A 26480-nucleotide genomic window follows, 5' to 3' on the forward strand; every position below is an offset into this window, starting at 1 on the left:
GAAGCTTTTTGAAACATGAGTGCAGCGGCCTTGGAATTGAGGAAGCTGTGTTTCTCTGCTTGATTCATTTCCCACTAAAAACAGGCATTCTTCTCTGCTCAGAGGACCTTTTTTTTCTTTTTTAAGATAAAATTCACGTATAGTTCTCTAATTTAAAGCGTACAATTCAATGGTCTTTGGCATATTTACAACAATCATCACAATCAAACTTAGAACATTTTTCATCACCCCCAAAAGAAGCCCTGTACCTTTCAGCTCCCCATTACCCGCCAAGTCCTGTTGCCCTAGGCAACCACTAATCTACTTTCTGTCTCTGTAGAGTCCCCTATTCTGAACATTTCACATAAATGAAATCATGCAATATAAATCCTTTGTGACTGGCATCTTTCACTTAGCCTAATTTTTTCAAGGTTCATCCCTGTCGTAGCATGTATCATTATTCCATTCCTTTTTACGGCTGAATAATATCCTATTGTATGGATAGAATTTTATTTATCCATTCATCAGCTGATGGACATTTGGGTCGTTTCCACTTGGCTATTATAAATAATGCTCTTGTGAACATTTGTGTACAGGTGTTCGTGTGGACTTAAGTTTCCATTTCTTTTGAGTACTTACCTAGGAGTGGAATTGCTGGGTCATATGGTAACTCTATGTTTAATTTTTTTGAGGAACAACCAGACTGTTTTCCAAAGTGGCTGCACCATATAATCCGCCAGCAGTGTATGAGGGTTCCAACTTCTCCATATCCTCACCAACACTTATTATTATCTGTCTTTTTAAAAAATTTATTTTATCCAAGTATAGTTGATTTACAATGTAGTGTATTATCTGTCTTTTAAATTATAGCTATCCTAGTGGGTGTCAAGTGGTATCTCATTGTGGCTTTTGATTTGCATCTTCCCGATGACTGCTAATCTGAGAACTTTTTATAAACTTGATTTGCAATTAGAGTTGTCTGCCAACTGTCATTGTCACCTGATGTGGTGATGCCTCTGAAGGACTTGAGGGTCTCCACTTACTCTTTAATTTTTCCCCAACAGCACAGTAATGCCCTCTGCATTATGATCATAATTCAAAGCCTTCCTGAGCACCAACTGGGGGCTGGACGCTGTGCTGGGTGATGAGATACAGCAAAAAAAAAAAAAAAAAAGCAAGATCTCACCTCTTGGAGAGCTTGGTGGGTAAATGTGTGGCTCTGGATTTGAATCCTTGCTTTGTCACCTCGCAGCCACGTGGCTTTGGACAGGGTATCTACTCTTGCCCAGCCTCAGTTTCCTCATCTGTGAAATAAGGTTGCTCTGAGAGTTGCACGTAAAGCACTTAGCATAGCGTCTGGCACATAGTGACCGCTCACAAGGCATCTGTTATTGTTAAAGATGAAGCCAGGACTTCCCTGGTGGCGCAGTGGTTAAGAACCCGCCTGCCAATGCAGGGGACACGGGTTCGAGCCCTGGTCTGGGAAGATCCCAAATGCTGTGGAGCAGCTAAGCCTGTGCACCACAACTACTGAGCCTGTGCTCTAGAGCCCGCGAGCCACAACTACTGAAGCCCGCGCACCTAGAAGCCCATGCTCCGCAACAAGAGAAGCCATCACAATGAGAAGCCCACGTGCAGCAACGAAGACCCAATGCAGCCAAAAATAAATAAATAAATAAATTTATAAAAAAAAAAGATGAAGCCAGATGATAAAGTAAATGTTAACAATACTGGACAATGAGTTATGATCAGAGAAATGCAAAGTGTCATGGAACACACAGTGGGGTCTAGGAAAGGCTACCCAGAGGAAGTGATGTTTAAACAGAGAGGTAGGAATTGGCTAGAGCAAGGCAGTGTGTGTTTGTGTGTGTGTGTGTGTGTGTGTTCCTGGCAGTTGCAACAGCTTGTGCAAAGTCTTGGAGGCTTGGAGGCAACAGAAGAGAGCATGGCATCTGGAGAGACTGAAATGTGTTCAGAATGTCTAGAGCAGGGCTGTGCAATGGAATTCTCTGCTGTGATGGAACAGTTCTATCTCTGTGCTATCCAATGTGGCAGCCACTAACCACATGTGACTATGAGCATCTGAAATGTGGCTAATGTGACTGTAGAACTGAATGTTTGATTTAATTTTATTGTAACTGACTTAAATTTAAATAGCCACTGTGGCTGGTGAACTTACATTGGACAGCACAGGTGTTTACACTGGAGTGTAGTGTGTACCTTCAATCAGAGATGAAGGTGGAGTGTGGAGAAGGGCATCCAGACTGCACCGGCTTGGTATGGACTTTGCCTTTTACTCCAAGTGTCGAGGGAAGCCACCAGCTGGGGGGAGGGGAGTTAGGTGATCTGGTTTTCATTTTTGAAAGATCACTCTCGTTGCTGTAAGGAGAATCGATTATGGGGGTGTTGGGGACAGGAGTGAAGCAGGGAGACCAGCTTGAAGGCAGCTGTGGTCTCCCCGGCAGGGATGATAGTTGCTTGGATCAGGCAGAGATAGAGACAAATTGGTAGGTTTGCCGGGTGTGGGGATCCTGACGGCTTGGATTTTAGGAGTGAGGGAGAGGGAGGTGACCTAGGGCTGGATACTTACTTGGATGGTGGCTGCGTCCCCAAGTCCCAGCGCTGAGTCTGGACCAGGGCTGGTCTGGAAGGGAGGTCTAATTTCGAAACCCAAGTCGGCCTCCTGTCCGCCCCTGCCGGCTGGTGCTGGAAGCGCCTTTAGCTTAGGGAAGGAAGGCAGCGGCCGTCAGGGCCCCTGGCTGGGGGGCTGGGGGGCTGGGGGAAGGCCCCGGAAGGTCGGGTGGGCGGGGTGCATTTCCAGGGGGAGGTGCTGGGCTGAGTCTCTCCTCTCCGGGGGGCGTCCACATCAGCTCTCCCTGCCCTGCGACGGGCTGAGCCACATGGCCGCTGGGGGGCAAGTGGTGGGGAAGGGGAGGGGCGGATGTCCGTGCAGTGGGGCGAGTCCTCTCCCCGCCCCATGCGACACGCCAGCTCCCCCCGAGGCAGGGCCCCGCACCCAAGGGTTGCCTCAGACTGCCCCCTCGCATCTGGGGGCCTCAGCGGCAGGCAGTGGGGTGGGGGCGGGTGGGAGGAGGGGCGTGTCTCCCCAGAGAGGGTGTGGCCCATGGTCCGGAGGGTCAGTCTCCCGGCCAGCGGGTCCTGCCGCGGGAGAGCTGACCCCGCTGCGGCCAGGCGCGCGGGCCGGGTGGGCTGAGCGTGCGGAACGCCGACGGACCCAGCCGGCTCGCGCGGCTCCCAGCCACTCCGCGCCCCTCCGAGCCGCACTTCCTCGGCAGCTCCGCCGCCCGCCCGGACGCGCCGCGCGCAGCCTCCGCCGAGCCGGTGAGTCAGGGATGATGCGGGCTTCCCAGGGGCCCGGGCCCCGAATCCTGACGGTGAAGGGTGGCGGCCGGGAAGCCTGGGTGGACGCCTTGCTCCCCCAGCCCTGAGCCAGGGTCTTCGAGGGGCTCCGGCTCTCTTCTCCACCTGGCCTACCAGATCCTTCCTCCCCGGCCGGGAGGATGGGGGGTCCGGTGGTACAGCGGCTGGGCAAACAGCTGTTGCTGCGGAGACTTGGGAGCAGTGGGCTGGGAGGCAGAATGGTGAGGGGCTGGGGACATCAGCCAGGCTGAATGGCGTGTGGCCCGGGAAGGACGCCCCAGGGTGGGCAGAAAGACGCAAGGTCGAAACTGCATGATGAGGCAGTCGACAGGCCCCGGCCTCTCCTGCTGCTGTGGGAAGATGCCCCCCGCCGGCCCCCTGCCCCCCCGCCCCCCCGGGGCTGAAGCTGCGCAGAAGATGGTCCAGGCCCTGACCCTCCCACCCTCCGCTTGCCGTCCCCAAGCTCTGCTCCGCTCCCTGCCCCCTTCTCCTCCCTGCCAGCCCCGCTGTCTCCCCCCTCCCCAGCTCTGGACTCATTTTCCTTCTTTCTGCCCATCCACTGGGGGGGCCCCAGGGGCTTCCCCCTCCCCGCCCTGGGGCCGCGCCCTGGCGAGCGCTGGCGGCTGTGGTTTCAGCCCCCCCCGGGAGGGTGAGCTGAGCTCCCCAGCCTGGCCTCGGGCCTGCCGGGGAGCTGCTGGATGAGGGGGGCTTGGGCACCAGCGAGGCGTCTCCCTCCTGCTGTGAAGCCCCTAGAGATCCTAAGGCACACAGAGGTGGCACTCCTCAGAAACTGCAAGTACAGATGGGCCCTGAAAGGTTTTGAGAACTTCAGAGGAGCCTCACGGTAGGCCGCAGTGGTTTCAGACTAGGCTCTGCCAGCAGCTTGGGACCTTGGGAGAGTCACTTCCCCTTTCTGAGCCCTGGTCCTCCTGGCAGCAAAATGAGGGGTTTGATAGGCCAGGGGTTTTCCAACGGTTTCCCCAGAGCACCCCACACCCCCTGTGTGGGAGGTTGAGCGACCTGCCCCACCCAAATCTGCCTTTTTTTTTTTGATGTAAATATTGGCCACTGGGCAAGATGTTTTTGGACCAGGGGTTGTGGCCTCTCAGGGATTAGGAAGTCCCAGAGGGAAGGTCAGGGACAGCTGTGGCCCCTGTTCCTCCAGCAGATCCTGGCCCTCCCTCCTGCTCCCCTCCCCGCTCCTGCCGGGCCGAGCTCCCGGCTGGCGGCTGGTCTGCTTGTACCCAGCTTCTAAACCTCTCTGGCCCCGGGCCTCAGCCAGCCCTCCTGCCCCCACTCCTGCTGGGAGAAGCAGATGCCTCTGACATCTCTGTCCCCACAGGGTTCCAGCCGGAAGGAGCAGCCTCCTCCCCTTAGGATGTCCTCGCCCTCCAGCCCGCCCGCTTTCAGGCTCGAGACGTCAGATGGAGGCCAAGAAGATGGTGCCCAGGTGGACAAAGGAAAACTGGGCGGTGGTGCCGGGCCACCCCCCATGGAGTCACCATTCCAGGGCGAGGACCGGAACTTCTCGCCTCAGATCAAAGTGAACCTCAACTTCCGAAAGGGGGCAGGTGCCAGGTGAGGCAGCAAGCGGGGCGCGGGGAGCCCGGGGGCCTCACCTCCAGCAGAGTCAGACTGGGTGGCCTAGCCCAGCCCCAGTGCCCCTGTGCCACAGCCTTGGGGGTCCTGGGTCTGGCTCTGATGGCTCCTGGGCCCGACAGGCTGAACCCTGCTCTGCTCTCTGGGGCTGCTCCTTCCAGAACCTTCCCCATTCTTGGCCTTCTGTCTCCTGGGGTCGTGTTCTTCTTGTAGGGACATACTCTTTCACCTCCTGGCATGTCCCTTGTTGGTGCTGTCCCCTTCCCAGCCACAGTCCCTGCGGGGGGTGCTAGCAAGATCCACGCTCCAGTTCAAGAGAATCAAGGACATCTGAAAATGTCCCGGGTGTTCCCGGGCTCTGCTCCAAGGCTGGACTTGTTGCCCTGGGGTCGTGGACTCTGGGGATTGAGGACGGTGGCCTTCTGCTCAGAGCCACCTTCACTGTGACTTTCCCGTGATGTCTTCTAATTCAGACTGTGGGAGCCACTCTCGCGGGAGCGCCACCTCTGGTCCTGTGGGTGTGGGGGAAGGGTGCACCTGGATCCCCACAGTGTGAGGTCTGACATGTGAGGCTGGAGAACCTGCGTGGGCCAGGCAGCACTCTGCCAGGGAAGCCCCGCCCTCCCTGCTCATGCCTGGGACTCGGCCCCCAGCCTCGGCCTCCCAGCCCAGAGCCACCTGTCCTGTTTGTGCTGCAGGACCAAGGTCAGGTTCAGACCAGGGCAGGAGAGGATGCTTGCAAGGCTTCTGGGAGCGGGGAGAGGCTGCCCGAGGCAGAACCAGCCCCTCGATGCCCTTTGGTGCTTCAATCTGTGCTCCCGTGGGGCCTCCCTATACCAGGACCGTGATGCCTCCCTGTGACAGGAAGTGCTTTGTCCAAATAGCCACTTCCCCCGGCCGGACTGCCCACGGGACTCACCAGTCAGCCGCAGTGACCTATTGGTCACGTCGTGGCCGCATGGTCTGCTGGACGGGTGATGCTGCATCTGGCCGGGCAGCTTCCTGCCCTGTCAATCACACGATCATGGCTTAAAACACGACTGATCCCAATAATCCCACTCATCAGAGCCCCCAGCCCTTTCTTGGTTAATCCATTCCATGGCAGACCTGAGGGTCCCCAAAGCATCAAATAGTCCCCCCTTTCTTGTCCCTTCATTTCTGCTGGTCGTGGTACCAGGAGCCCCAGGGGCGAGCCCAGGCGGGGATGCCCACACACGCTGGATTCAGAAGGGCTACCAGCACCTCCTGGGGCCTTTCCCGGAGGCGTGGCTTCTCAGGAAAATTCTGTGAGTGTCTGGTGTCCGCTCTGGACCCCACATCTCTGAGAAACCCGCATCCATCCAGCCTGGAGTCTCTCTGGGGTTGGGAGTCGGGGTCTAGTGTTAGTTGAGCAGCCAGCATCCCACAGCCCGTGAGCTCTGCGCCGTGTGACTTTGGGAAAGTTACTCCACCTCCTTGTTTGTCTGATGGAGAAAATAGAGATTACTCACGCAGGGCAGAAGTGAGGGCCAAAGGGGCAGGTACTCCATTGTTCGTCCATAGATGGTTTCGGAGAGGACGTGGGGCTTTTCTTGATTTTCTTGGTGAGGCCAGCGGCACGTACGGCCCTCAACAGTCTGTGGGCACCTCCGGTAGCCCCGCCCCGCCCCGGAGCCCGGCTCAAGAGCCATGACGAGCTCCTGTGCTGAAATGGATAATGAGGCTGTTGCGAGCAGCGGGACACCTGGCGAATGACAGGAGACGCCTGCAGTCAGGACGCGTGGTCCGGTGCCCCAGACAGGCCCCTGCTCCGGGGGTCTGAGCACTTGCGGTCTCCTTGGTCTGCCTGGGTGCATAGAGGCTCTCAAAAGGGGCTCCTGGGCCCCAGAAAAGGCTCCCTGGGAAGCAGGACTTTCTGGGGGCCCAGGGCTCTCCTGCAGCGTCAGTCATAAACCACATCCCCCCACAGCCAACCAGACCCAAACCGCTTCGACCGTGACCGGCTCTTCAGCGTGGTGGCCCGGGGGGTCCCCGAGGATCTGGTGGGGCTACCAGAGTACCTGCGCCGGACCAGCAAGTACCTCACGGACTCGGAGTACACAGGTAGGCCTGCTGCTCGGGCCAGAGCTGCCGTGTGCTGTGCTGAGACCAGGCTGCCGCTGGGTGTTGGCCACAGTCAGGAACTGAGGGGCGAGCAGGGGCGGAGTTCTAGCAGCCCTCCTGCCAGGATGACTGCAGGGGCCCTGCTGACAGAGCGAGGACAGCCCGTTCCCTCTTCCACTCACCCCACCGGCTCCCAGCCTGCGTCTGCCGCCCTCAGCCGCTTCAGTGGCCGAATGGATGGATGTTCACGGCCTTCCTCAATGCAGCCTTTCCCTGTCTCTCTCTCTTTTTCAGTAACAGCATCGCTGAGATCTAACACACGTACCTTACACTTTATCCATCTCAGAGCATTCTTTGCCCCAAATCTAAGTATCTGTATTGTTTGGGGATATCTGATTAGGGAAAGAACATGTGTGCCTTCTAGAAGGTTCAAATAGTAATGAAATGTATAAAGCTGAGGATAAAACCAGTCTGTCATCCTGGACCCCTGATAATGATTTGGGGTACATACTTTCAAACTGTTTAAATACATTAGGCATATATTTACATAAATGGGGCCATGCCATTGATGTAAATACCTAATGATGTGCTTGTAATGGGCTTTCCCCCAACTTAGTCCATTTCAGTACACAGGCCTCTAACTCAGTCACTGTAACAGCCTGCAGAGTTTCCCATCCTGTACATTTACCACAATTTACTTAACTAACCCCTTATTGGTGGCCATTTAGGTTGTGTGTAGTTTTCAGCCTCAACACACTGTGTGCCAGGCCCTCTGTGGGCTAAGAATTTTGTATATAATTCCATGTGATCCTTACAATAACCCTGAAGGGTCCCATTTTACAGTGAGGAAAACTGAGGTTAAGAGAGGCCAAGGGGCTTTCCTGGTGGTGCAGTGGTTAAGAATCTGCCTGCCAATGCAGGGGACATGGGTTCAATCCCTGGTCCAGTGGGCCACAACTACTGAGCCTGTGCTCTAGAGCCCATGAGCCACAACTACTGAGCCCGCACGCCACAACTACTGAAGCCTGCATGCCTAGAGCCCATGCTCCGCAGCAAGAGAAGCCACCGCAATGAGAAGTCCACACACCACAACAAAGAGTAGCCCCCGCTCACCACAACTAGAGAAAGCCGGTGCGCAGCAGCGAAGCCCCAGTGCAGCCAAAGATATAAATAAATAAACAGGAGGCCAAGTGACTTGCCCAGAAGAGACAGAGTCATTAAGTGGTAGAGCCACTTAAGAAATACTGCTCCAGGGCTTCCCTGGTGGTGCAGTGGTTAAGAATCCACCTGCCAATGCAGGGACACGGGTTCGAGCCCTGGTCCGGGAAGATCCCACATGCCGCGGAGCAACTAAGCCCATGCGCCACAACTACTGAGCCTGTGCTCTAGAGCCCGCGAGCCACAACTACTGAAGCCTGTGCTCCTAGAGCCCGTGCTCCGCAATAAGAGAAGCCACCGCGACGAGAAGCCCATGCACCACAACGAAGAGTAGCCCCTGCTCACTGCAACTAGAGAAAGCCCGTGGGCAACGAAGACCCAATGCAGCCATAAATTTAAAAATTAAAAAAAAAAGAAATACTGCTCCAAATGTTCTCGTGTAGATAGTGTTGCACACACGACGAACTCTGTCTTAGAAACTTAATTTCTAGGGCAGAAACTGTAGTCATACCTGTTGGTATTCTAACACCTGTTGGCTGGAGTCTTAGCTCCCTCCAGCCAGCCGGGGTACTTTGGGGCATAGGCTCACTGTACAGGCGGGTGGGTAGCCTGAGCACCACGGTGCCCCCCCCTCCTCCCACAGAGGGCTCCACGGGGAAGACATGCCTGATGAAGGCCGTGCTGAACCTTCGGGACGGGACCAACGCCTGCATTGAGCCGCTGCTGCAGATTGACCGGGACTCGGGCAATCCTCGGCCTCTGGTCAACGCCCAGTGCACAGATGAGTACTACCGAGGCCACAGCGCCCTGCACATCGCCATCGAGAAGAGGAGCCTGCCGTGTGTGAAGCTCCTGGTGGAGAATGGGGCTGACGTGCATGCCCGGGCCTGTGGCCAGTTCTTCCAGAAGAAAAGCCAAGAGACCTGCTTCTACTTTGGTGAGGAGCCTTCTTGGATAAATTGAGCTGCAGAGGGGGTAAGGCCTTGCCCAAGGTCACAGGGTTAATGTGACCCTTAAACCCAGATCTGTCTGACCCTGAGGCTCATGCTTCTAATAGCTAGGCCGCCTGCAAAAGCAGTTTGTCTTAAGAGGTGTTTTATCCTTGTCTGGCCAAGGAAGCTCACCACACATGAGCTCAGACCAGGGCAGGGGAACGGGGGCGTAGAACTGGTGTGTGAGGAGACTAGACCAGACGGGGCCTGAAGAAAGGGGTGTCTGGGCCCCGGCAGAGCAAAGAGAAAGAGGCGGGGGGCGGGAACCCCAGTTGGCAGGCTCCCGTTCTGCTCCCTTAGATGGTGAAGAGCTTTGGGCCCCTCTCCCTTGGGTCAGAGCTGGACAGAGCCACCTTGACTGGGGCTCCTAGGAGGATGCGGGGCCCGGGGACTTCTCCGCTCACTGCACTGGCCTGGGTGGGCCCGGGACCCCAACGCTGTGCGCATCCTCTCCTGTGGGCGCCTGACCCACCTCAAGGAGGTCCAGGGAGGGTGAGAAGCAGGCGGGTGGATGCTGGGAGGCCCGAGGCCCAAGCTGTCCCCTCGGCCCCCAGGTGAGATGCCCCTCTCCCTGGCCGCGTGCACCAAGCAGTGGGACGTGGTGACCTACCTCCTGGAGAACCCGCACCAGCCCGCCAGCCTGCAGGCCGCCGACTCGCTGGGCAACACGGCCCTGCACGCCTTGGTGATGATCGCAGACGACTCGGCCGAGAACACGGAGATGGTGACCCGCATGTACGATGGGCTGCTCCAGGCAGGGGCCCGCCTCTGCCCCACGGTGCAGCTCGAGGACATTCCCAACCTGCAGGGCCTCACGCCCCTGAAGCTGGCTGCCAAGGAGGGCAAAATTGAGGTGAGTGGCCAGCCCCCCTTTCCAGGAAGCAGCAGGACTCAACCCGGGATTTCTGCAGAAAGAGCCTGGGGTGGTGTCTAGCTCGAAACAGTTTCAGCATGCACCTCTCCTGTGTGTGTGTTTACTGATAAATTATATATGAGCTACAGAATGAATATATTACATTTTAAAACAGGGATGTGATTTTATTTATTTATTTTCTTTTGGCTGCGCAGCTTACAGGATCTTAGCTCCCTGATCAGGGATTCAACCCAGGCCATGGCAGTGAAAGCACCAAGTCCTAAACACTGGACCATCAGGGAACTCCCAGGGATTTTTTAAGTCACTTGGGTTTCTTGATCAGGAGACAGTCTTGTCATGTTCTTAGCTCTCAGGTTTTCTTCGTATTGATGGCTAAGTGTTCTTGATAACGAACGTATCATCATTTTGTTTACTATAACAGTTGCAAATTTTTCTCCCAGTTCAACATTAAAAAAATTTTTGTGGCATTTTTTGCGACACAGAATTTTTACATTTTTATGTATCCAAGTGTTATCTTTTCTTTGGTTTTGCTATTGCTTAATTCCTTCTACAAGGTTTTAAAACTTTGTGTGTGTGCATGTGTATGTGTGTACGTGTGTATATTCCATATCCATATTTGCTTCCAGACTTTTCTTTTGCAGTTTGATTTTTAATGCCTAAAACTTTGATTTATCTGAAAGTTATAGGTTACTCTTATAAAGAGTAAGCACGAGGGACTTCCCTAGTGTTCCGATGGTTAGGACTCTTTGCTTTCATTGCCGAGGGCCCGGGTTCAATCCCTGGTTGGGGAACTAAGAGCCGCTCGGCAAAAAAGAAAAAAGAAGAAAAGCATGATCCAGCTTCACTTGTTTCCCAAACGACTCTCCTGTTGTCTGATCCTTATTATTAGGGGAGCTTACAACCCACACAGCCGACACAGGGCCCAATGCTTAGAGCACAGGTATTTTTAAAGGTTAAGATAAAAATAAACATAAGCGGAAGTTTTATGTTTTTTTCCTGCCCTCCGAGGTCCCTGGGGTGTGGGTACCTCTCTTTGCCGTCTAGAGGCATGGCTGTGTGGCCTATGGAAGCCGCTCCCCCATCTGGGAAGCCTCCCCACCATTCCTCATTTGTAAGACCAAATTGCTTCTGGAGCTGTCCGGGTTAGGGGTGGCTTCTAGTCTGTTGAAAGCTCTAGACTCTGGCCACAAACGTGCACACACGTGTGTAACTGGTAGCCTCTGATCTCATGGGGCCTTAAGGACCCTTGGATTGGGGGTCCCTCGGCCATATGAGTGTCCAGGAAAGAGGCATTGGGGCAGGAGTGCGGAAGGAAGAGGCAGGCTGGCAAAGGCGGGTGGGTGGGAGTGTCTACATGGTGGCTGAGTGTGCGTGGACCTGTGTAAGAGTTCATATGCGCAAGGACCCGTGGGTGCAGGGCATGTTCACGTGTCTGGGCAGTGGGCAGCTCTGTGCACGCCAAGCTCACGTGCCTACCCTGTAGATTCTCAGACACATCCTGCAGCGGGAGTTCCTGGGGCCGTGCCAGTCCCTTTCCCGCAAGTTCACGGAGTGGTCCTACGGGCCTGTGCGGGTGTCGCTGTATGACCTGGCCTCTGTGGACAGCTGGGAGGAGAACTCAGTGCTGGAGATCATCGCCTTTCATTGCCAAAGCCCGGTGAGCCTGCTTCACCCCGGGGGCGGGGGTGTGCGTAGGGGGCCTGGCAGAGCTCCCTGCAAGGTCCACAGTTCGGGGCTGCCTGCAGGGCCGCCCCTGCCCTTTAACCGAGCAGTCGGGGTGTGGCTGCACGTGCGAACCCGGCCGCTGGGCACACACTCGCTCCACACGGGCTGGTCCCACCCGACACAGGGGTCACACCGGGGTCCCGGTGGCTACCACTGGGGGCCTCTCTGTTGACCAGCACCTGCTCTGGACTTGTCACTCCACAGCCACGAGGGTGGGGTGGCGGCCGGCGGGGAGGGGTCGCTCGGGTCTCCGCACCCTCTCCGCTCTCCCCTGGTGCCTCCACATGTACTTGCTGAATGCACCTCTGGTTCTCGCCTTCCCGTCCCAGCACCGGCACCGAATGGTGGTTTTGGAGCCACTGAACAAACTGCTGCAGGCGAAGTGGAATCTGCTCATCCCCAGGTTCCTCTTCAACTTCCTGTGTTACTTGACCTACGTGTCCATCTTCACCGCTGTCACCTACCACCAGCCTGCCCTGGACAAGGCAAGGCAGGGAGGGGCACATCCTGGGGAGGCCTCCTGGAAGCAGTCCTGGCAGAAGATGGGGCAGGGATTACAACCCTGTTCTGCAAATGCTGACCGGAGGCCAGACCGCTTGGCGGCCTGCCCACGGCGCTTACGCAGCTGGTCATGATATGGAAGTAACAACATAGTAGTAACAACAACGATAGTACTACTTACCGAGTGTGCAGCACACGTGAGAAAGTATTCAAGTGACTGACGACGTGTGTTAACGTATTTAATTAATTTCACAACAACCCTCTGAGATGCTGAACCCATCATCGCCAGTTTACAGTTGAGGGAAGGACGGCACAGAGAGTTTAAGGAACTGACCCAGGGTCACACAGGCTGTGAGTGGTGGAGTTGGGATCTGAGCCCAGGGAGTCTGGCTCCAGAGCCCATGTTTGCTCTGCTGCTCGGGGGGCCTCCCCACAGCTCTCACGAGGAATGGGCCCCCAGCCTCGCTCTCAGCGGGGAGCTGCTGGGGGGGACCCCAGGCCCAACCCGAGTGTGTCTTCGTGCAGGACTTCCTCCCGCTGGAAGGAACTGCTGGGAACTCCATGCTGCTGCTGGGCCACATCCTGATGCTGCTCGTGGGGGCCAACATCCTCATGGGCCAGGTGAGGGCTCCTCCCATCCCCCACCCCAAACCTGGAATGCCGCATCCTGATGCTGCTCGTGGGGGCCAACATCCTCATGGGCCAGGTGAGGGCTCCTCCCATCCCCCACCCCAAACCTGGAATTCTGCTACAAGCAGCCTGAGAGGGAGTTCGCGACAGTCCCTCCATGTACGGGAAGCTGACTCCCACACCTGGTCCCACCCTGGCCAGCCTCAGGGCAGCTGAGGGCCGAGGGTTCTGGCCTTGCATTTTGGGCTGGGTACCCTCCCTGCTGTGCTTTCTGGGGTGCCCAGGGGGCAGCAGATATCTCCTATGACTCCTTGGCAGTGCCGGCTCTGCTCCCCTGGGAATGGAGCCGGAAGCCCCTGACCCCAGGTCCCTGGCTCATTCCTCACTTGGGGAGCACAGAAGGGTGGCGGCAGGGGGAACTCAGCCCAGTGCCTCCAGCACGGCCTCTTCAGGGCAAGATGCTGCCAGATTGCAGGAGACAGGCTGGGCTGTGGCCCTGAGACTCTTTGAGTGAGTCTTTGAGGGTGGGCAGGACTTAGGCACCGAGGCCAGGTTGGCTGGAGCAGCCGGTGGTCCCTGTGAGGCCAGGGTGGGGGAGGGAAAGGAGCCTCTTTCACCACGTGGAGTGTGAGCCCTCCACCTGGACCCACAGGGAGACAGCAGGCCCCTGGCATTGTCTGGGTGTCTGCACTTTTTGGAAACAGGGTCCAAACTTTCTCAGCTACCAGCAGGACTCATGAGCACCCCCAAAATTCAAAGCTGCCGCCCGAGCCCCTGAGGTGGTCCTGGCGAGACTTTTACAAGCGGGCCGGCTGGCGGCCCTGAGGGCAGCGGGGCTGCTTGTGGCCTGGAGAGCAGGTGTCACGGCCTGTCCTCCTCCTTCCCCCGCAGCTGTGGTACTTCTGGAGGCGCCGTCTGTTCATCTGGATCTCGTTCATGGACAGCTACTTTGAAATCCTCTTGTACGTGTGGCCTCACTCCTCCCCTGTCTCCTGCCTGGGAGAGGGCACCAGGCGGGCTTTGGGGGTGAGGAACCTGGGCCAGGGAGCTCCAGGAGGCTGGGAGCAGCTCACAGGCCAGACCCCGGAGTCGGGCGGCTGTCCAGTCCGGGCCCTGAGCATGGTGGTCACATCGACCAAGCCCTCACTCCGCACCAGTGGAGCCTGAAGTCTTTACACGCGTGCCTCCCTGAATCCTCGCCGACACTCTCCGAGCCGGGCGTTATTACTGTTACCCCCGTTGTACGGGGGAGGGAACTGAGGCCCACGGGGGTTGAATGCCTTGCCCGAGGTGGAGGTCAGGATGCTTGGATCCAGTCCCAGACAGAGGCGGAACTTCTCATCTCTGAGACCGCGGAGGCAGCGGCAGCGGGGGTCAGCGCTGGCCACAGGAGGCCCGCGAGCTGACCCCACCCTGCCTCCACGCAGCCTGGTCCAGGCGCTGCTCACCGTGCTGTCCCAGGTGCTGTGCTTCCTGGCCATCGAGTGGTACCTGCCCCTGCTCGTGTGCTCCCTGGCGCTGGGCTGGATGAACTTGCTGTACTACACGCGCGGCCTGCAGCACACGGGCATCTACAGTGTCATGATCCAGAAGGTGAGAGGCAGGGGTGGCCCCGTGCAGCCAGACCGGGCAGGGCTGGACACCGCACCCCGGGGGGCTCCTCGTGGGCCCGGCAGGCAGGTGCCTGCCCCAAGCTGAACCCCCCACCGGCTCGTGCCTTCTAGGTCATCCTGCGGGACCTGCTCCGCTTCCTCCTGGTCTACTTGGTCTTCCTTTTCGGCTTCGCTGTAGGTAAAGGCCCCCCGTCCCCCACTCACTCCTTGCGCCCCCTCGAGGCTGCCCGCTGGTGTCCCCAGGCTGAGGACCCCCTGCCTATCTCCTCAGCACTGGTGAGCCTGAGCCGGGAGGCCCAGGACCCCGGGGCCCCTGCGGGCTCCAACACCACGGAGGTGGCGGGAAAGGGGGACGCGGAGGGCAGCACGGCCCCGTACGAGGGCGTCCTGGACGCCTCCTTGGAGCTGTTCAAGTTCACCATTGGCATGGGCGAGCTGGCCGTCCAGGCCCAGCTGCGCTTCCGTGGGGTGGCGCTGCTGCTGCTTCTGACCCACGTGCTGCTCACCTACGTCCTGCTGCTCAACATGCTCGTCGCCCTCATGAGCGAGACCGTCAGCAGCGTCGCCAGCGACAGCTGGAGCATCTGGAAGCTGCAGGTGCCCGGCGAGGTGCCCCGTCCCCTCCAGCGTTCTGGGCCCGGCAGGAGTGCGCAGAACCCACTGAGCCGGGCCCCCGAGTGGGTCCGGCCCTCACGGGGCCTCCCTCGGCCACTCCTTCCTGCGCAGGGCTGACGTGAGGCTGCAGTAAGGCCTGAGGGCGGTGCCTGGCACACAGTAGGTGCTCAGCGTGTTAGCCACCGTCATCATTAGTATTAAGTGCTTTCTGAGAGACTAGTGCAGGGCTAGGCACAGTTCTAGGCTCTAAAGACCCGGCGGAGAACGAGACGGAGACCCCGCCCTCATATAGCCCCCTTCGTCGCTTGTTCCGTGGGACAGGCTTGGTGGACGAGGCAGGCGGGATGCACGATCCTGGGGCTGGCCCAGGCTGCAGGAGCTATGGGAGCAGGGGCTCGGGTAGCTGGGAGCTCATGTGGCACCTGCCTGCCGTGGAAGCAAGAGCTGCTTCTTGACTGGGGAGGGTCGGGGGTGGGCCTAGGCAGTTGGTGCAGGGAGAACCTCGCCCGGGGGGCTGGACTGTGTGACCAATTCACCGTTGACCTTGGGCAAGCCCCTCACCTGCAAAGTTCTGTGCCCGCCCCCCGCCCCCAGCTCGCTTGTGTGATAGCAGCAGGCACATGTGACGTTCCATACCTGGTGGAATTCTAGAACCTGTAACGTTGCAATTGCAAGGAACTGTAGGGCACTCGTCACATGCCGACTTCCCAGCAACCACTCAAGGCATATTGGCCTCAGTCTGTAAGTGGGAAAGAGACTCAGAGGGATGCAGGGCCTGACACCACATAGGTAATCAAACCTCGGGGCTGGATTCAAATCCATGCACTTAGCAGATGCAGAGTTCTACTGTAAAGTGCTGGCCACTCTGTCTGATGTATCCTTTGTCCCCAGAAAGCCATCTCTGTCCTGGAGATGGAGAACGGCTACTGGTGGTGCAGGAGGAAGAAGCAGCGGGCAGGGGTGAAACTGACAGTTGGCACCAGGCCGGACGGTCGCCCCGACGAGCGCTGGTGCTTCAGGTGAGTGGAGAGCCTGGGGGGCGGCCTGGGGACCTTGCTGAAAACCAGGCGACAGCGGCTAGGAGTCAGGTCTGGTGGGAAAGGCAGGGCCTCGGAGCACCAGGGGACTCTGCCCTGGACAGGCGAGGTCAGCGAGGCTGGATCTCATAGGCCCGGCCTCCACTGCCTGCTCTTCCTGTCTGGTCACCTTCCTGTCCCACTGACTGAAACTGGAGGTCCCTCCCAGTGGTCCCTGACCGACTCCTTCTGGCCTGAAATGGGGCACAGTTAGGAGGCCAAGAAGCCAGATGCATCCTCGGGTTAGAGCATGCTAAACTTGCCCCGGCTGGTCTGCTCTGCCCTCCCAACGCCCCCGTCCTGACCACGGAGGCTACAGATCCTTCCACGGAGAGCAGACGCTCCCATGGGGGCGGGAACCTGGTGACAAGTGCTCGGCCAGCAACACACTTTCCTGAGGTAGCAGCCAAGCAAGGGTGGAGGGTCTTAGCCACGTAGAGTAGCCGTGAAAGGGCCCCAGAACCTGGGAACACACAGATCCAGCTGATCTAAACTCCTCCCTGGATGCTGGGGGCAACCCAGGTCGCCGTGAACAGCCAGAGGGGACAGACGCCTGTTCCCCCCGGTGGGCGCCTGGCCGGGGCGGCAGTCTGAGAGCCGAGAGGACGGGGCTCGCGGGGGCTGCTGGGTGGCCCAGTGTCCTGCGGAGAGAAGCCCCGTCGTCCTCACAGCCCTGGTGTGCACCCCTCGGGGGCCCCTCTCCTGGGGCAGAGCACGCCGCCGCCTCGGCCTCCTGGAGCCTCACAGCTGCCCTGTGGCCCGCAGGGTAGAGGAGGTGAACTGGGCTGCGTGGGAGCAGACGCTGCCCACGGTGCGTGAGGAGCCCTCAGGGCCAGGCGGCCCTGGTGAGTAGCTGTGGAGTGTGTGTGCGCGTGTGTGTGTGTAAAGGGTTTGCCCCTTAAAGCGGCGCTTCCCCCCTCCTCCCTCCCCCCCCCCCCCCCCGTCGCCTGGGAAACCGGCTCTTGGGCATCCTCCCCTCCCTCCTCCGCCGGGCCTGGGCAGAGCGGCCAGCAGGGGGACAAGTTAGGGAGGCCCCCCAGCCCCGTGGCTCCGCCCCGACAGGCCAGCCTCGCTGCCGCCACACCGCTGAGAGGCCACTTCATCCGCCTTTGTCCCCGTCAGGCCCGCGTCCCCTCCATTCTAGGGTGGCGCTGGCCCCCCCCCCCGACTCCTTCGTCCCCCTCCACGGCCGGCAGGCGCCCACCTCAAGGCTTCGTCCCCCCTCCTCTCCTTTCTCGTGCTCTTTCCCACCCCTCCACTTGCCGTGGCCACCCGAGACCCTGTACGTGGAGTCTCCTCCGGCCGCCCGGGCTCCTGGGTCCCTGACCGCGGCCCTCGCGAAGCGACAGCTTTCCTGCGCACCTGTCTCTGTGTCGCCCTTCTTCCGAGTCCTGCCGTCCCATCCCTGCAAGACTCGGAAAGCCCCCTTGTCCCTCATCTTGCCCCAAGCCGCCCCGACTCCCTGCCCCACCCGCCCGCCCGCGCCGCCTCCAGCTGCACACCCCCAACAGGAACAGCCTTGGGCTGCCCTGCCGGGGCCTTGTAGTCGGCCCCACCCTCCTGGCCCAGGCGGGGGACCTTGCGGGTCTCTCCCCTCCCTCTCCCCCTCCCCCTGGTGCTGAGTGTCCTGGGGCCTCCGGTGGCTGCGGTCCCGCCGCCGGCCCCTCTGCCCTGCGCCTCACCTCTCCCACGTCTGCACCACGCGGGGGCTGCTCAGCTGGCACCCGGACCCCAGACGAGGCTTTAGGTCCAGGCTCGTCCTACTCCAATCCCTCGTACGTAGACGAAAACTACACACAGCCGCACCACACACCGCCTCCCACTCCCTGGCAGGCCGCACCCCTCCCCCCGGGGTCAAGGCGCAGAGCCGTTGTCCAGCCCCCTCCCCGCACCTCCCTCCGTGTGCCGGCCGGTCCCTCCACAGTGCTCACGTCCCTTCCTTTCCTGGGCTCTTGTCTCTGTAAGTGCCCTTCCATCCTCCGGGCGTCCCTTCTCCACCTTCCCCACCGGTGGCGGTGGTGGTGGGGTCTCCTCTCTCCTCCTGACGCTCCCCTCCCTCTGGCTCCTCAGCACAGCATCGGCTGTTCTGGTTTCTAACACAAAGGCCTGTCACCTGCAGGGACTTTCAGCTCCTGGGAGGAGGTCCCTGACTGGCACCTGGCAGGGGTTCAAGAGATGCTTGCAGAAGCAGGGAGGCAGGAGAGGGACTGCTGGGGACCCCGAGGCTGCTGTCCCCTGGCATGATGTGGTTTCATGTCTGTGGCTCCCTCCTGTTGCCCTGGTGCCTGCGTCCTGGGGACACTCCCTTCATCCCATTCACAGGCGCCCTGAAGAACCCAGCCCTGGCCTCCCAATCCAGCCAGGACAGTGCTGTGGAGGAAGACCATGTGCCCCTCCAGCTCCTTGAGTCCCACTGATGCAGCAGGGGGCCGGGAGGACAGAGCACGGAATGTTTCCAGCCCCACCTACTGGCTCTGGGACCTCAAGGGACTTTGGTGGCAAAAATAAATAATTTCTTGTGGCTAACTCTCCTGGAAACATTAGTTGAGTAAAGGTACTGGGCCCCAGGACTTCCCTGGTGGCGCAGTGGTTAATAATCCGCCTGCCAAGGCAGGGGACACGGGTTCGAGCCCTGGTCCGGGAAGACCCCCACATGCCGCGGAGCAACTAAGACCGTGTGCCACAACAGTCTCTAGAGCCCACGTGCCGCAACTATTGAAGCCCGCGTGCCTAGAGCCCGTGCTCTGCAACAAGAGAAGCTCACCGCAGTGAGAAGTCCACGCACCGCAACGAAGAGTAGCCCCCGCTCAATGCAACTAGAGAAAAGCCCGCGCACTGTAACAAAGACCAACGCAGCCAAAAGTAAAATTAAAAAGAATAAAAAAAAAAAAAAAGGTACTGGGCCCCTGAGCTGGTCGGCGTCTGCATGTCTCTGTGAGCTCACGTCTGTGTCTGGGCCCGGGCTGCTCCCGCCCTCTCCTGGGCAGAGGGACCCTCACCTACCGCCCCCCAGCTGCCCTCTTCGGGGTGCAGGCAGCTAGCCGAGGCGCTGTGCCTGCTGTCACCGCAGACGCGAGGTGGTGGACACCAGCAAGCACAGCCGCCTGTCCTTCCTCTCCCACAGCCTCCAGACGCCCCTTAAAGCCACCCCAGGACGTCTCTCAAAGCCTTTGCCCTCCTGGGCTTACTTAGTTCAGGCCGTGGATTATTGCCTCCTCTCCCTGCTGGCTTCCTGCGCAGTTCCCACCCTTCCAAGCCAGAGGGACCTTCCTGAAACACAAGGGCAAGTTACCCCCGTCTCTGAAGGCTTGAGAGACTCCCGGCGCCCACGGGGGCCCTAGCTGGCACCAGCTAGGTTTTGCAGACGCCTCCTGCTCTCCTTGGCACCTGCAGTATATCCTTCGCGCAGGATGGTGGACCTCGTGTGTGTCTGACTCCTAGGCTTGGCTCTCCCTAGAAGCCTCCCCTCCCTCCATTAAAATGCTACGCTTATTTGTAAAACCAGCTCAAAAACCCATGTCTCACTACCGCTTTTCCAGTTTTCACCCTTAGGGTAATGTGTGTTCGTAAGACGCGCGTGCACGGGTTGAATGTTTTTTAAGTGGCAAGAGACGAGCCTGTTCCCACGCTGGGACGGAGGGAGGTTTCGCCGCTGGTGAGACGGGGCACAGCTGGAGGAGTCCCGAGGGAGAGGGGACGGAGGAAGGAGACTGAGGAGAGGGGTCGGAGCGTAGGGGGCTGTAGAGGTTCGTGCAGGGAGAGCAGACGGCACCGCCCCCCAGGGCCAGAAGCAGCTACGGTGTGTGCACACTTGCTGCGCGCCCAGGCTCTTCAGGGTTTCAAGGGCGTGATCGCACGTGATGCGCAGAACCGCCGTCTGTGGCCTCCGTCGCTCCACCATCCAGAGGAGCAACCGGAAGCTCACGACGGCGGACTCTTCGCTCGGGACGACCCGGCGGAGGGGCGGAGGGGCGGCGGGAAAGTCTCCAAACGGCTGGCGCGCACTGGGCCTGCGCACGCGCGCTGGGGCTCGCTGAGCCCCTGTGACCCAGAATTCCACGGCCTCGGAAGAGACCATGGGCTCTGCAGAAGGGGGGAGTCCGAGGGCGGCGCCTGCACCATTAAACAGGCTGGAAGTTCCGTTGAGTCTTTTGCCATAATCCCCCTCCCTTCTGTGAAGGGTGGAATGTTCCGACTGCTTAAGAGGCTGGGACAGTTGTTGTGGGGCCTTTCCACCGTAGGTGTCGGGCGGTTGGTGGTGAGTTGGTCTGGGCCAGTCCGCGGGCAGCAAGGGCGAGGGAGCCAGAGCTTTTCTTTTTCTTTCTTCTTCTTTTTTTTTTTTTTTCGGTACGCGGGCCTCTCACCGCTGTGGCCTCTCCCATTGCGGAGCACAGGCTTCGGACGCACAGGCTCAGCGGCCATGGCTCACGGGCCCAGCCGCTCCGCGGCATGTGGGATCCTCCCGGGCCGGGGCACGAACCCGTGTCCCCTGCATTGGCAGGCGGACTCTCAACCACTGCGCCACGAGGGAAGCCCCAGAGCTTTTCTAATTTTTCGAACGATGTCCTCGGGGAGCCTAACTGGAGGGCGGCTGGCGGCTGCGTCCACGCGGGCCTCAGGGCGGGCGCTGTGGCCTTGTGTCCGAGTTTGGGGGCCGAGGCCCGAGGACCGCGTGTGTCTTCGTCCGGCCGGGCAGCCGCCGTCTCGGGACCGCTGACCCCGGGCTCGCCGCTGGGAGTGAGCACCCCCCCGAGAGAACTAGGTAAGCGGGGCTGCCTGCACCCTAGGGCGCGGAACGACGTTCGTAGTGGGGCCGCAAGGGAGGCTTGCTCGGCTATCCTGATGATTCCGTAGCAAGTGCCGTCAGATGCGAGGACTGACGATTTCTACGCCCATCCGACCGCAGTCGCTGACACCTGATGCTTTACGTTACTGTAGCTGCCCGAGTCTGCCCTAAATGCACGCCCTAATGTTTGTTTCAGAGGGTAGACACTCGCTTTTGGAGACGGGAGCAGCATCCCTACCCGAGGTTAAGAGCCAGTCTGGGTAAGGATTAATACGTATTGTAACTTAGCTGTGTCGGTCTTGCAACCTTAAATGCACTGATAACTGTCTGGTGTCTTATCCCTGTTGTCGCTTTCATGCATTTGACGTAATTATGTGCTGCCTCGTTGCATAACAGCAACGGTTAGGAGGTTGCGGCCCCTAGTTATGTCTAAACCGCATCCGTATTCAGAAACGGCTGCCTTAAGGCGGTTTTAGCCGAAGCCCAGGTCTCTGGGGCGGTACTGTGGTGAGGTGCTTGGCTGCTCTGATGAAATCACTAATAGGAAGTGCCGTCAGAAGCGATAACTGACGAAACCAGTTCCTGGCTGACTGCAGTCACGCGTCCTCACCAGTAGCTGGTGCTCAGGAGTAAGCTGGTCTGGACTGTGACCCATAATCTGTTTTCACCCAGGTTGCAAGTGAGTGAAGGGTGGCCAGCACGTGATCACCGTATGGGAGCCCGAGCATTGGCCTGCTCCGAGGTAAGCTAGCTTTGGGCTCTGGAGAAGTTCGTGGTTGAGGAGGCCTAGCTGTTGATTCATGTGAAGTTGCTACTGGACCAGATATTGGCAGTGTCGTCCGGCTGACCTGATAACTTTGTGTCGGTGCAGCCCTTGAGCATGATTGAGAAAACATCTGAGAATGATTTTGGTTCATGATGTCTGGACCAGACTGCAGAGTGAGCCCAGGAGTTCCTTTTGATGTCATGGCTGTATAGTCCTGAGCAAACTGCTTATCTGCTCTGAGATGCTCTGAAAATGGACAGCCTTAGGTCGTGTTGCAGTAACGTGACTGAACGAACGGAGGTTAAGACAATGGGAACTGCCTCCAGTTGCTTTTGGGATCTGCTCTCTGTCCATGGGTGCCTCATTCATCCCGCCAGGTTTTGAGCACTGAAGAGTGGGGTCGGCGCAGCAGAGCTCTAAAGCGGGCGGCAGTGGCAGCAGTACCCCAGCCCAAGAAGAGGTAAGATCTGGTCTACACAATGACCACCCCCACGGTAGAATGGATAAGCAGCTCGTTTTGTTGAAATGGATTTGCAGAAAAGGATATCAAATGATGAAATCCCCTAAAAAAGCTGGAATTACCGGCAGATTGTGTGGTGGTGAACCTACGGTTTTCTGAAGATATCTTTTAGGCTGTGAATGACTGTTCTTGGAGTATAAAGTAAGATTAACTGATACTTAATTTCCTCGCAGGCTGTGCTGCGGCAGGGGCAGAATTTGAACTCCAAAGGACCAGGGGCGGCCATCAGCTTGGGCCCTGAAAACCTGGGCCTCCCACATTTGGTGTAGAAACACCTTGTGCTCAGTATCAGAGGGACATTCTTACCAATGAGAGCCAAGAAAGGGATTTTCTGGGACCCCATCGACTGGCACTTCTGGTGTCACTAAATTCTTGAGTTTTCTTGTATCCCTTAACCAAAAGGAGCTTTTGTACTTTTAAATATTGTATAAGTGTGTTCTTGGGTGAGAGCCTGAGGTTTTTGAACTGGAAACTTCCTGAAATTTGTATCTCCATGCAGTTAATCATAAACAATGTAATAAAAGTATGGTCTTTGCTATTGGTTCTTACAAATGTGTATTTGAAGAAAAAGTCCAGTTTGATCACTGCCGACAAATATTTTAGCGGTCCGGGTATTAGTACTTGTCACCTTCCCTTAAGGTAGGTCTAAGCTGTTCTCCCCTCTTGAGACTTGGGGCAAAAATCCCAAAGCATTTTAAGGCATCTGTAACACGTGAGTCCAGTCCCTGCCCCTCTGGGCTCTGTCTGCCCTTTTGCACAGCCTCCCTGTAGCTCCTGAAGCCCTACCCCACACCTGCCCAGACAGCAGCAGGCAAGGTCCCACTGTCTGGCTCTTCACCCACCCCCATCTTGCCACCTTCCGGTGTGAAGGTCTTGGCTACCCCACCTGGCTTGAGGCTGGAGGCATGTCAGGCTGTGCTTCCCTAGCCCTCTGCTGTTTGCCTGAGGGGCTCTTGTCTGGTTCACCAACACTGGGCACCCAGAATGATTTTCTCTAGCTCAAGAATGATTGGTTCCCAATCTCCCTGGACTTGCTAATTGTGCCTGAAAGGGATGACTTTTTAACCCGTAGGCCTTGGGTAAGGGGAAGGTAGGGTGAAAACCTTGGTTTTCTCCCCTTGGGAACCTCCGGTTTATTTTTTTCCCCTTCTCCCAGTTGTCTTGCTTGGAGGCACCTCACCTTTGTGGTCCTGGGTTTTCGGGAATGTGCTCAAAGTAGCAAGGATTACTTTGGGGACTCCATGGGGAGGGATTTTATGGGAAAAGGGTCCTTTTGAAAGGAAGCAAGGCTCACTCTGGCCTGTACTGTAGGAACACCGACGCATGTGGTGTTCCACTAGGTGGAGATGCTGTGCGGTTTCTGAGTGGCATGCACTGTCTGCCCCAGACTTCTAGGATGTCCTAAATATTGAAGGGTATGGGGGGTGGCTGGTCCCGTGGCTAGGCCTCTGGGGTCACAGGCTGAAGGGTGAGCCTTGTAAATGGAAGCTGAGACCGGGAAGTTGGTCCCAACGAGCCTGGGCGCCACGAGGAGGCAGACACCCCTCAGTCCAGATGGGGATGAGGCTCCTGGGGTCTCCAGCAGCCAGTCCCCTACCCCAACCGTCAGCCAGGAGCTAGAGATTCCGACCTGCCTTGATCAGGGGCACATCCAGCATCTGGATATCTGTAATTCAGGACTGGAAAATCCCGGGTTAGATGCAGAGCCCCCACTACACTTCCTTTTCTGGGGGGGAAAGCTCTGACCGCTCACATTAACTCAAGCCGCCAGCATCCCCAGTCCCTACACGGCACCCACGAGTTGGGAAGCTGAGGGGTGGTTCCTCTCGAGCCAGGGAGGACTGCTCAGGAGCCAAAACGCAGATGTGGATTGACGAGGGGGTGCTGGAGAGGACCAGAAAGGAATTACAGTCCTTTCCTAGATGCTACCATCTGGCTTCCTGGGTCGGGGGGAGGTGCTGCCAGGCCCATTCTGGATGGTGGCCCGCTACCCCGCTGGGAACGCCTGCCCTGCCTCAGCCATCCTACCCCAGCAGGACTCCCTGGAGAGGCCCCCACCTCCCTGTCACGTCTGAGATGCACCTGTAGTCTCCCTGGCCTCCTGGTCCCCTCCAGGGTCCTCCTGGCCCACAGTCTCGTCCCGGGCCTCGTCCCCACTGCCCGGGCCCTCGCCCAGCTCCAGGATGGTGGGCAGGTGACCCTGCTTGGGGGAGCGCTTGCGCAGGCTGAGCAGGAAGGGCTGGGGCAGTGAGAAGATGTCCACGTTGTTGCCCAGGTCGATCCACGTGACGCTGGGGAACTTACTGGGGTCCTTCAGGGCGTCAGTGAGGTCGCGCAGCAGGGCCCGCGTCAGCCGGTTGCCGTTGAGGGCCAGCGTGGTCAGCCGGGGCAGCGTGCTGAGTGCCGGCAGTAGCTGCAGGACCATGTCGTCTGTGAGGCCCGTGAAGCCCAGCTCCACGCTATCCACCTGCTCCCCGCAGCGCTGCAGGTAGCCGGTCACCCGCTCCAGGTCACGGGGGGTCAGCGGGATGCCAGACAGGTCCACTGTGTTGTCCAGAGGGCTCCCGGCCAGGACTGCCTTGAGGCTGAAGGGGAGACGAGACAGCAGGGTTCAAGCGGGTGGGGCAGGCTTTTCTCCCGAGGCAGCCTCCGCTCAGCCCTCTGCCCGCGGGGCAGAGACCAGGGGCCCCGGTCCCCTTGCACTGTCCACATCTCAGCCTGGTTGCCCAGCGGGCAGAGCCTGGAGATCACAGGGCAAGGCCCAAGTGTTTCTGCAGTGACTAAGGGGACATTCTGGGGCCAACGCAGGGGTCTGCACTGGACTCCTTCCTTCCTGTTTTTTTTTTTTTTTTTAATTTATTTTTTATTTTGGCTGCACTGGGTCTTAGTTGCGGCATGCAGGATCTTTAGTTGCGGCAGGCGGGCTTCGTCCCTCATGCGACCTTTAGTTAGTTCCTTAACCTCTGTGCCTCTGTTATTTGCCTGAGAAATGAAGCCAACTGGGTACGACAGGGTTGTCATGTGAAATAATAAACGCAGTCAGAACAGCGCCCTGTGCAGGAGGGCGGCGAACGGCCGAGCTCCCTGCTCCCCCACGAGTGCCACAGATCTCGGAAGCCCCTCCTTCAAGACCATCTTCCCCACCAGACAGAGGGTCCTTGGGGGGGCCCTCGGGACGGCAGGCGGGGGAGGGCGCAGGGGCCCCGAGCCTGGTGTGGGCTGCTGTCCACCCCCTTCCACTCCCTACCGCCCGCCACCCCTTGCTCTTCTTTCTCACCCGCTCCCTTGCTCGGGGGCCCAGATCTCCCAGCTTCCAGATACCCCAGGCGAGCCCCGAGGCTCCAACCCTGGGAAGGACAGGGAGTTGGAGGGGGCGCAGCACCTGTTACCATCAGCAGCCCTGGGATCACAGCTTGGGCTTCCTTGTCGGCCTCTTAGGAGAAAAAACAGGCCAAGGGAAGAGCTCGGTAAGAGTCCCAGCGGAGGGAACACAAGTGCAGAGGCCCTGAGGCTGGTAGAGCTCAGCGTGTCTGTGAACCAGCAGGAAGGCCAGTGTGTGGGCGGGGGCGGGCGGGGGACCATCACTTGGGCCTGAGTGGGTTTCAGTCAGCGGGACCGGGAGGCGTCCGAGCAGAGTAAGGCTTCTGAACGAAGAATGGACTGAGCGCCCTGTGTGCCGGGGAGACAGGAGGCCCCTGGGTCCCAACAGAGCGTACCCTCCTGCATCTCCCTCCTCCAGAACTAGCGCACAAACAGACAGAATTGCCCTGTCCCCGCATTTGGTCCCTGCCCTCAGCCCACCTGGCGCCCCCTTTGGTGACTTCCTCCACCAGGGAAGGGGGCCCAGAGCTCTTCTGCTCAGCGAGGGGGCTGGCCTTCCCCTGCCGTCTGTGGGGCCTGAAGGAGCCTGCGCGCCAGCAGGGCCCTGCCAGAGCCTCGGGACCCCGGCCGCTCCACTCCGTGATTTGCAAGTGGTTCCCCTCTGCTTCTTTCTGCGGTGCTGTTCTGGCCCCCAGGTCCTGTGTCCCAGTGTCCCCTCTGCCCCCAGGGTGCAGGGGGCCACACGAGCCCTGAGGGTCCTCACTGCTGTACGCCAGGGACAAGGCTGGGGTCTGGGTCCCCCTGGGAGACATCAGGAGGGCTGGGGGGAGGGAGGGGGTGGGGCGAGTGCCCCCATTCAGCG

The 26480-nt window shown here is 58.7% G+C and overlaps 3 protein-coding genes and 3 non-coding genes across 10 annotated transcripts in view; 5 read left to right on the forward strand and 1 right to left on the reverse strand.

Annotated features, from left to right (window-relative positions):
- Nucleotides 1-3099: 3099 nt before the first annotated feature.
- Nucleotides 3100-20583, forward strand: TRPV2 (transient receptor potential cation channel subfamily V member 2). 5 transcript variants are annotated; one of them, XM_022560868.3, is made up of 15 exons: nucleotides 3101-3321; nucleotides 4703-4938; nucleotides 6908-7041; nucleotides 8843-9136; nucleotides 9746-10044; nucleotides 11549-11722; nucleotides 12120-12275; nucleotides 12817-12912; nucleotides 13813-13883; nucleotides 14349-14514; nucleotides 14646-14712; nucleotides 14806-15131; nucleotides 16041-16168; nucleotides 16991-17070; nucleotides 18548-20583. In XM_022560868.3, exons 2-15 carry the CDS (start codon nucleotides 4739-4741, stop codon nucleotides 18640-18642), a joined length of 2286 nt encoding a protein of 761 aa, XP_022416576.1. In that variant the 5' UTR covers nucleotides 3101-3321; nucleotides 4703-4738; the 3' UTR covers nucleotides 18643-20583. The 5 variants fall into 5 exon arrangements, with proteins under 5 accessions (XP_089756413.1, XP_030619216.1, XP_030619217.1 ...); XM_089900287.1 differs by lacking the exon at nucleotides 16991-17070 and having other exon boundaries at nucleotides 3100-3321; XM_030763356.2 differs by lacking the exons at nucleotides 16991-17070; nucleotides 18548-20583 and adding an exon at nucleotides 16748-16984 and having other exon boundaries at nucleotides 3100-3321.
- Nucleotides 20490-22833, forward strand: LOC149744739 (uncharacterized). The gene is made up of 5 exons (XM_089900299.1): nucleotides 20490-20987; nucleotides 21208-21271; nucleotides 21684-21753; nucleotides 22155-22237; nucleotides 22471-22833. Exons 1-5 carry the CDS (start codon nucleotides 20675-20677, stop codon nucleotides 22496-22498), a joined length of 558 nt encoding a protein of 185 aa, XP_089756425.1. The 5' UTR covers nucleotides 20490-20674; the 3' UTR covers nucleotides 22499-22833.
- On the forward strand, nucleotides 21061-21127 carry LOC115803623 (small nucleolar RNA SNORD49). The gene has a single exon (XR_004024379.1). It is a non-coding gene; the product is annotated as a small nucleolar RNA SNORD49 (small nucleolar RNA).
- Nucleotides 21533-21603, forward strand: LOC115803622 (small nucleolar RNA SNORD49). The gene has a single exon (XR_004024378.1). It is a non-coding gene; the product is annotated as a small nucleolar RNA SNORD49 (small nucleolar RNA).
- On the forward strand, nucleotides 22326-22398 carry LOC115803629 (small nucleolar RNA SNORD65). The gene has a single exon (XR_004024385.1). It is a non-coding gene; the product is annotated as a small nucleolar RNA SNORD65 (small nucleolar RNA).
- Nucleotides 22365-26480, reverse strand: part of LRRC75A (leucine rich repeat containing 75A) — a 36177-nt gene continuing 32061 nt past the window's right edge. Inside the window, exon 5 of the mRNA XM_089900300.1 lies at nucleotides 22365-24882. Within this exon, the coding sequence (XP_089756426.1) occupies nucleotides 24363-24882 (520 nt within the window). The 3' untranslated portion in view covers nucleotides 22365-24362. The remainder of the gene's footprint in view (nucleotides 24883-26480) is intronic.

The sequence above is a fragment of the Delphinapterus leucas genome, chromosome 19 (genome assembly GCF_059928025.1).
Source record: "Delphinapterus leucas isolate spDelLeu-1000000601 "Yukka" chromosome 19, BTC_Dleu_Yukka2, whole genome shotgun sequence".
NCBI lineage: Eukaryota > Metazoa > Chordata > Mammalia > Artiodactyla > Monodontidae > Delphinapterus > Delphinapterus leucas.

Excerpts from the sequence above, each read along its gene's own strand:
- LOC149744739 (XM_089900299.1), top strand. The coding sequence starts at position 20,675 with ATGTGGGATCCTCCCGGGCCGGGGCACGAACCCGTGTCCCCTGCATTG. Across the intron at positions 20,988-21,207 it reads CACCCCCCCGAGAGAACTAG|AGGGTAGACACTCGCTTTTG; the intron begins GTAAGCGGGGCT and ends TGTTTGTTTCAG. Across the intron at positions 22,238-22,470 it reads GTACCCCAGCCCAAGAAGAG|GCTGTGCTGCGGCAGGGGCA; the intron begins GTAAGATCTGGT and ends ATTTCCTCGCAG.
- TRPV2 (XM_022560868.3), top strand. The coding sequence starts at position 4,739 with ATGTCCTCGCCCTCCAGCCCGCCCGCTTTCAGGCTCGAGACGTCAGAT. Across the intron at positions 7,042-8,842 it reads CACGGACTCGGAGTACACAG|AGGGCTCCACGGGGAAGACA; the intron begins GTAGGCCTGCTG and ends CTCCTCCCACAG. Across the intron at positions 15,132-16,040 it reads GGAGCATCTGGAAGCTGCAG|AAAGCCATCTCTGTCCTGGA; the intron begins GTGCCCGGCGAG and ends CTTTGTCCCCAG.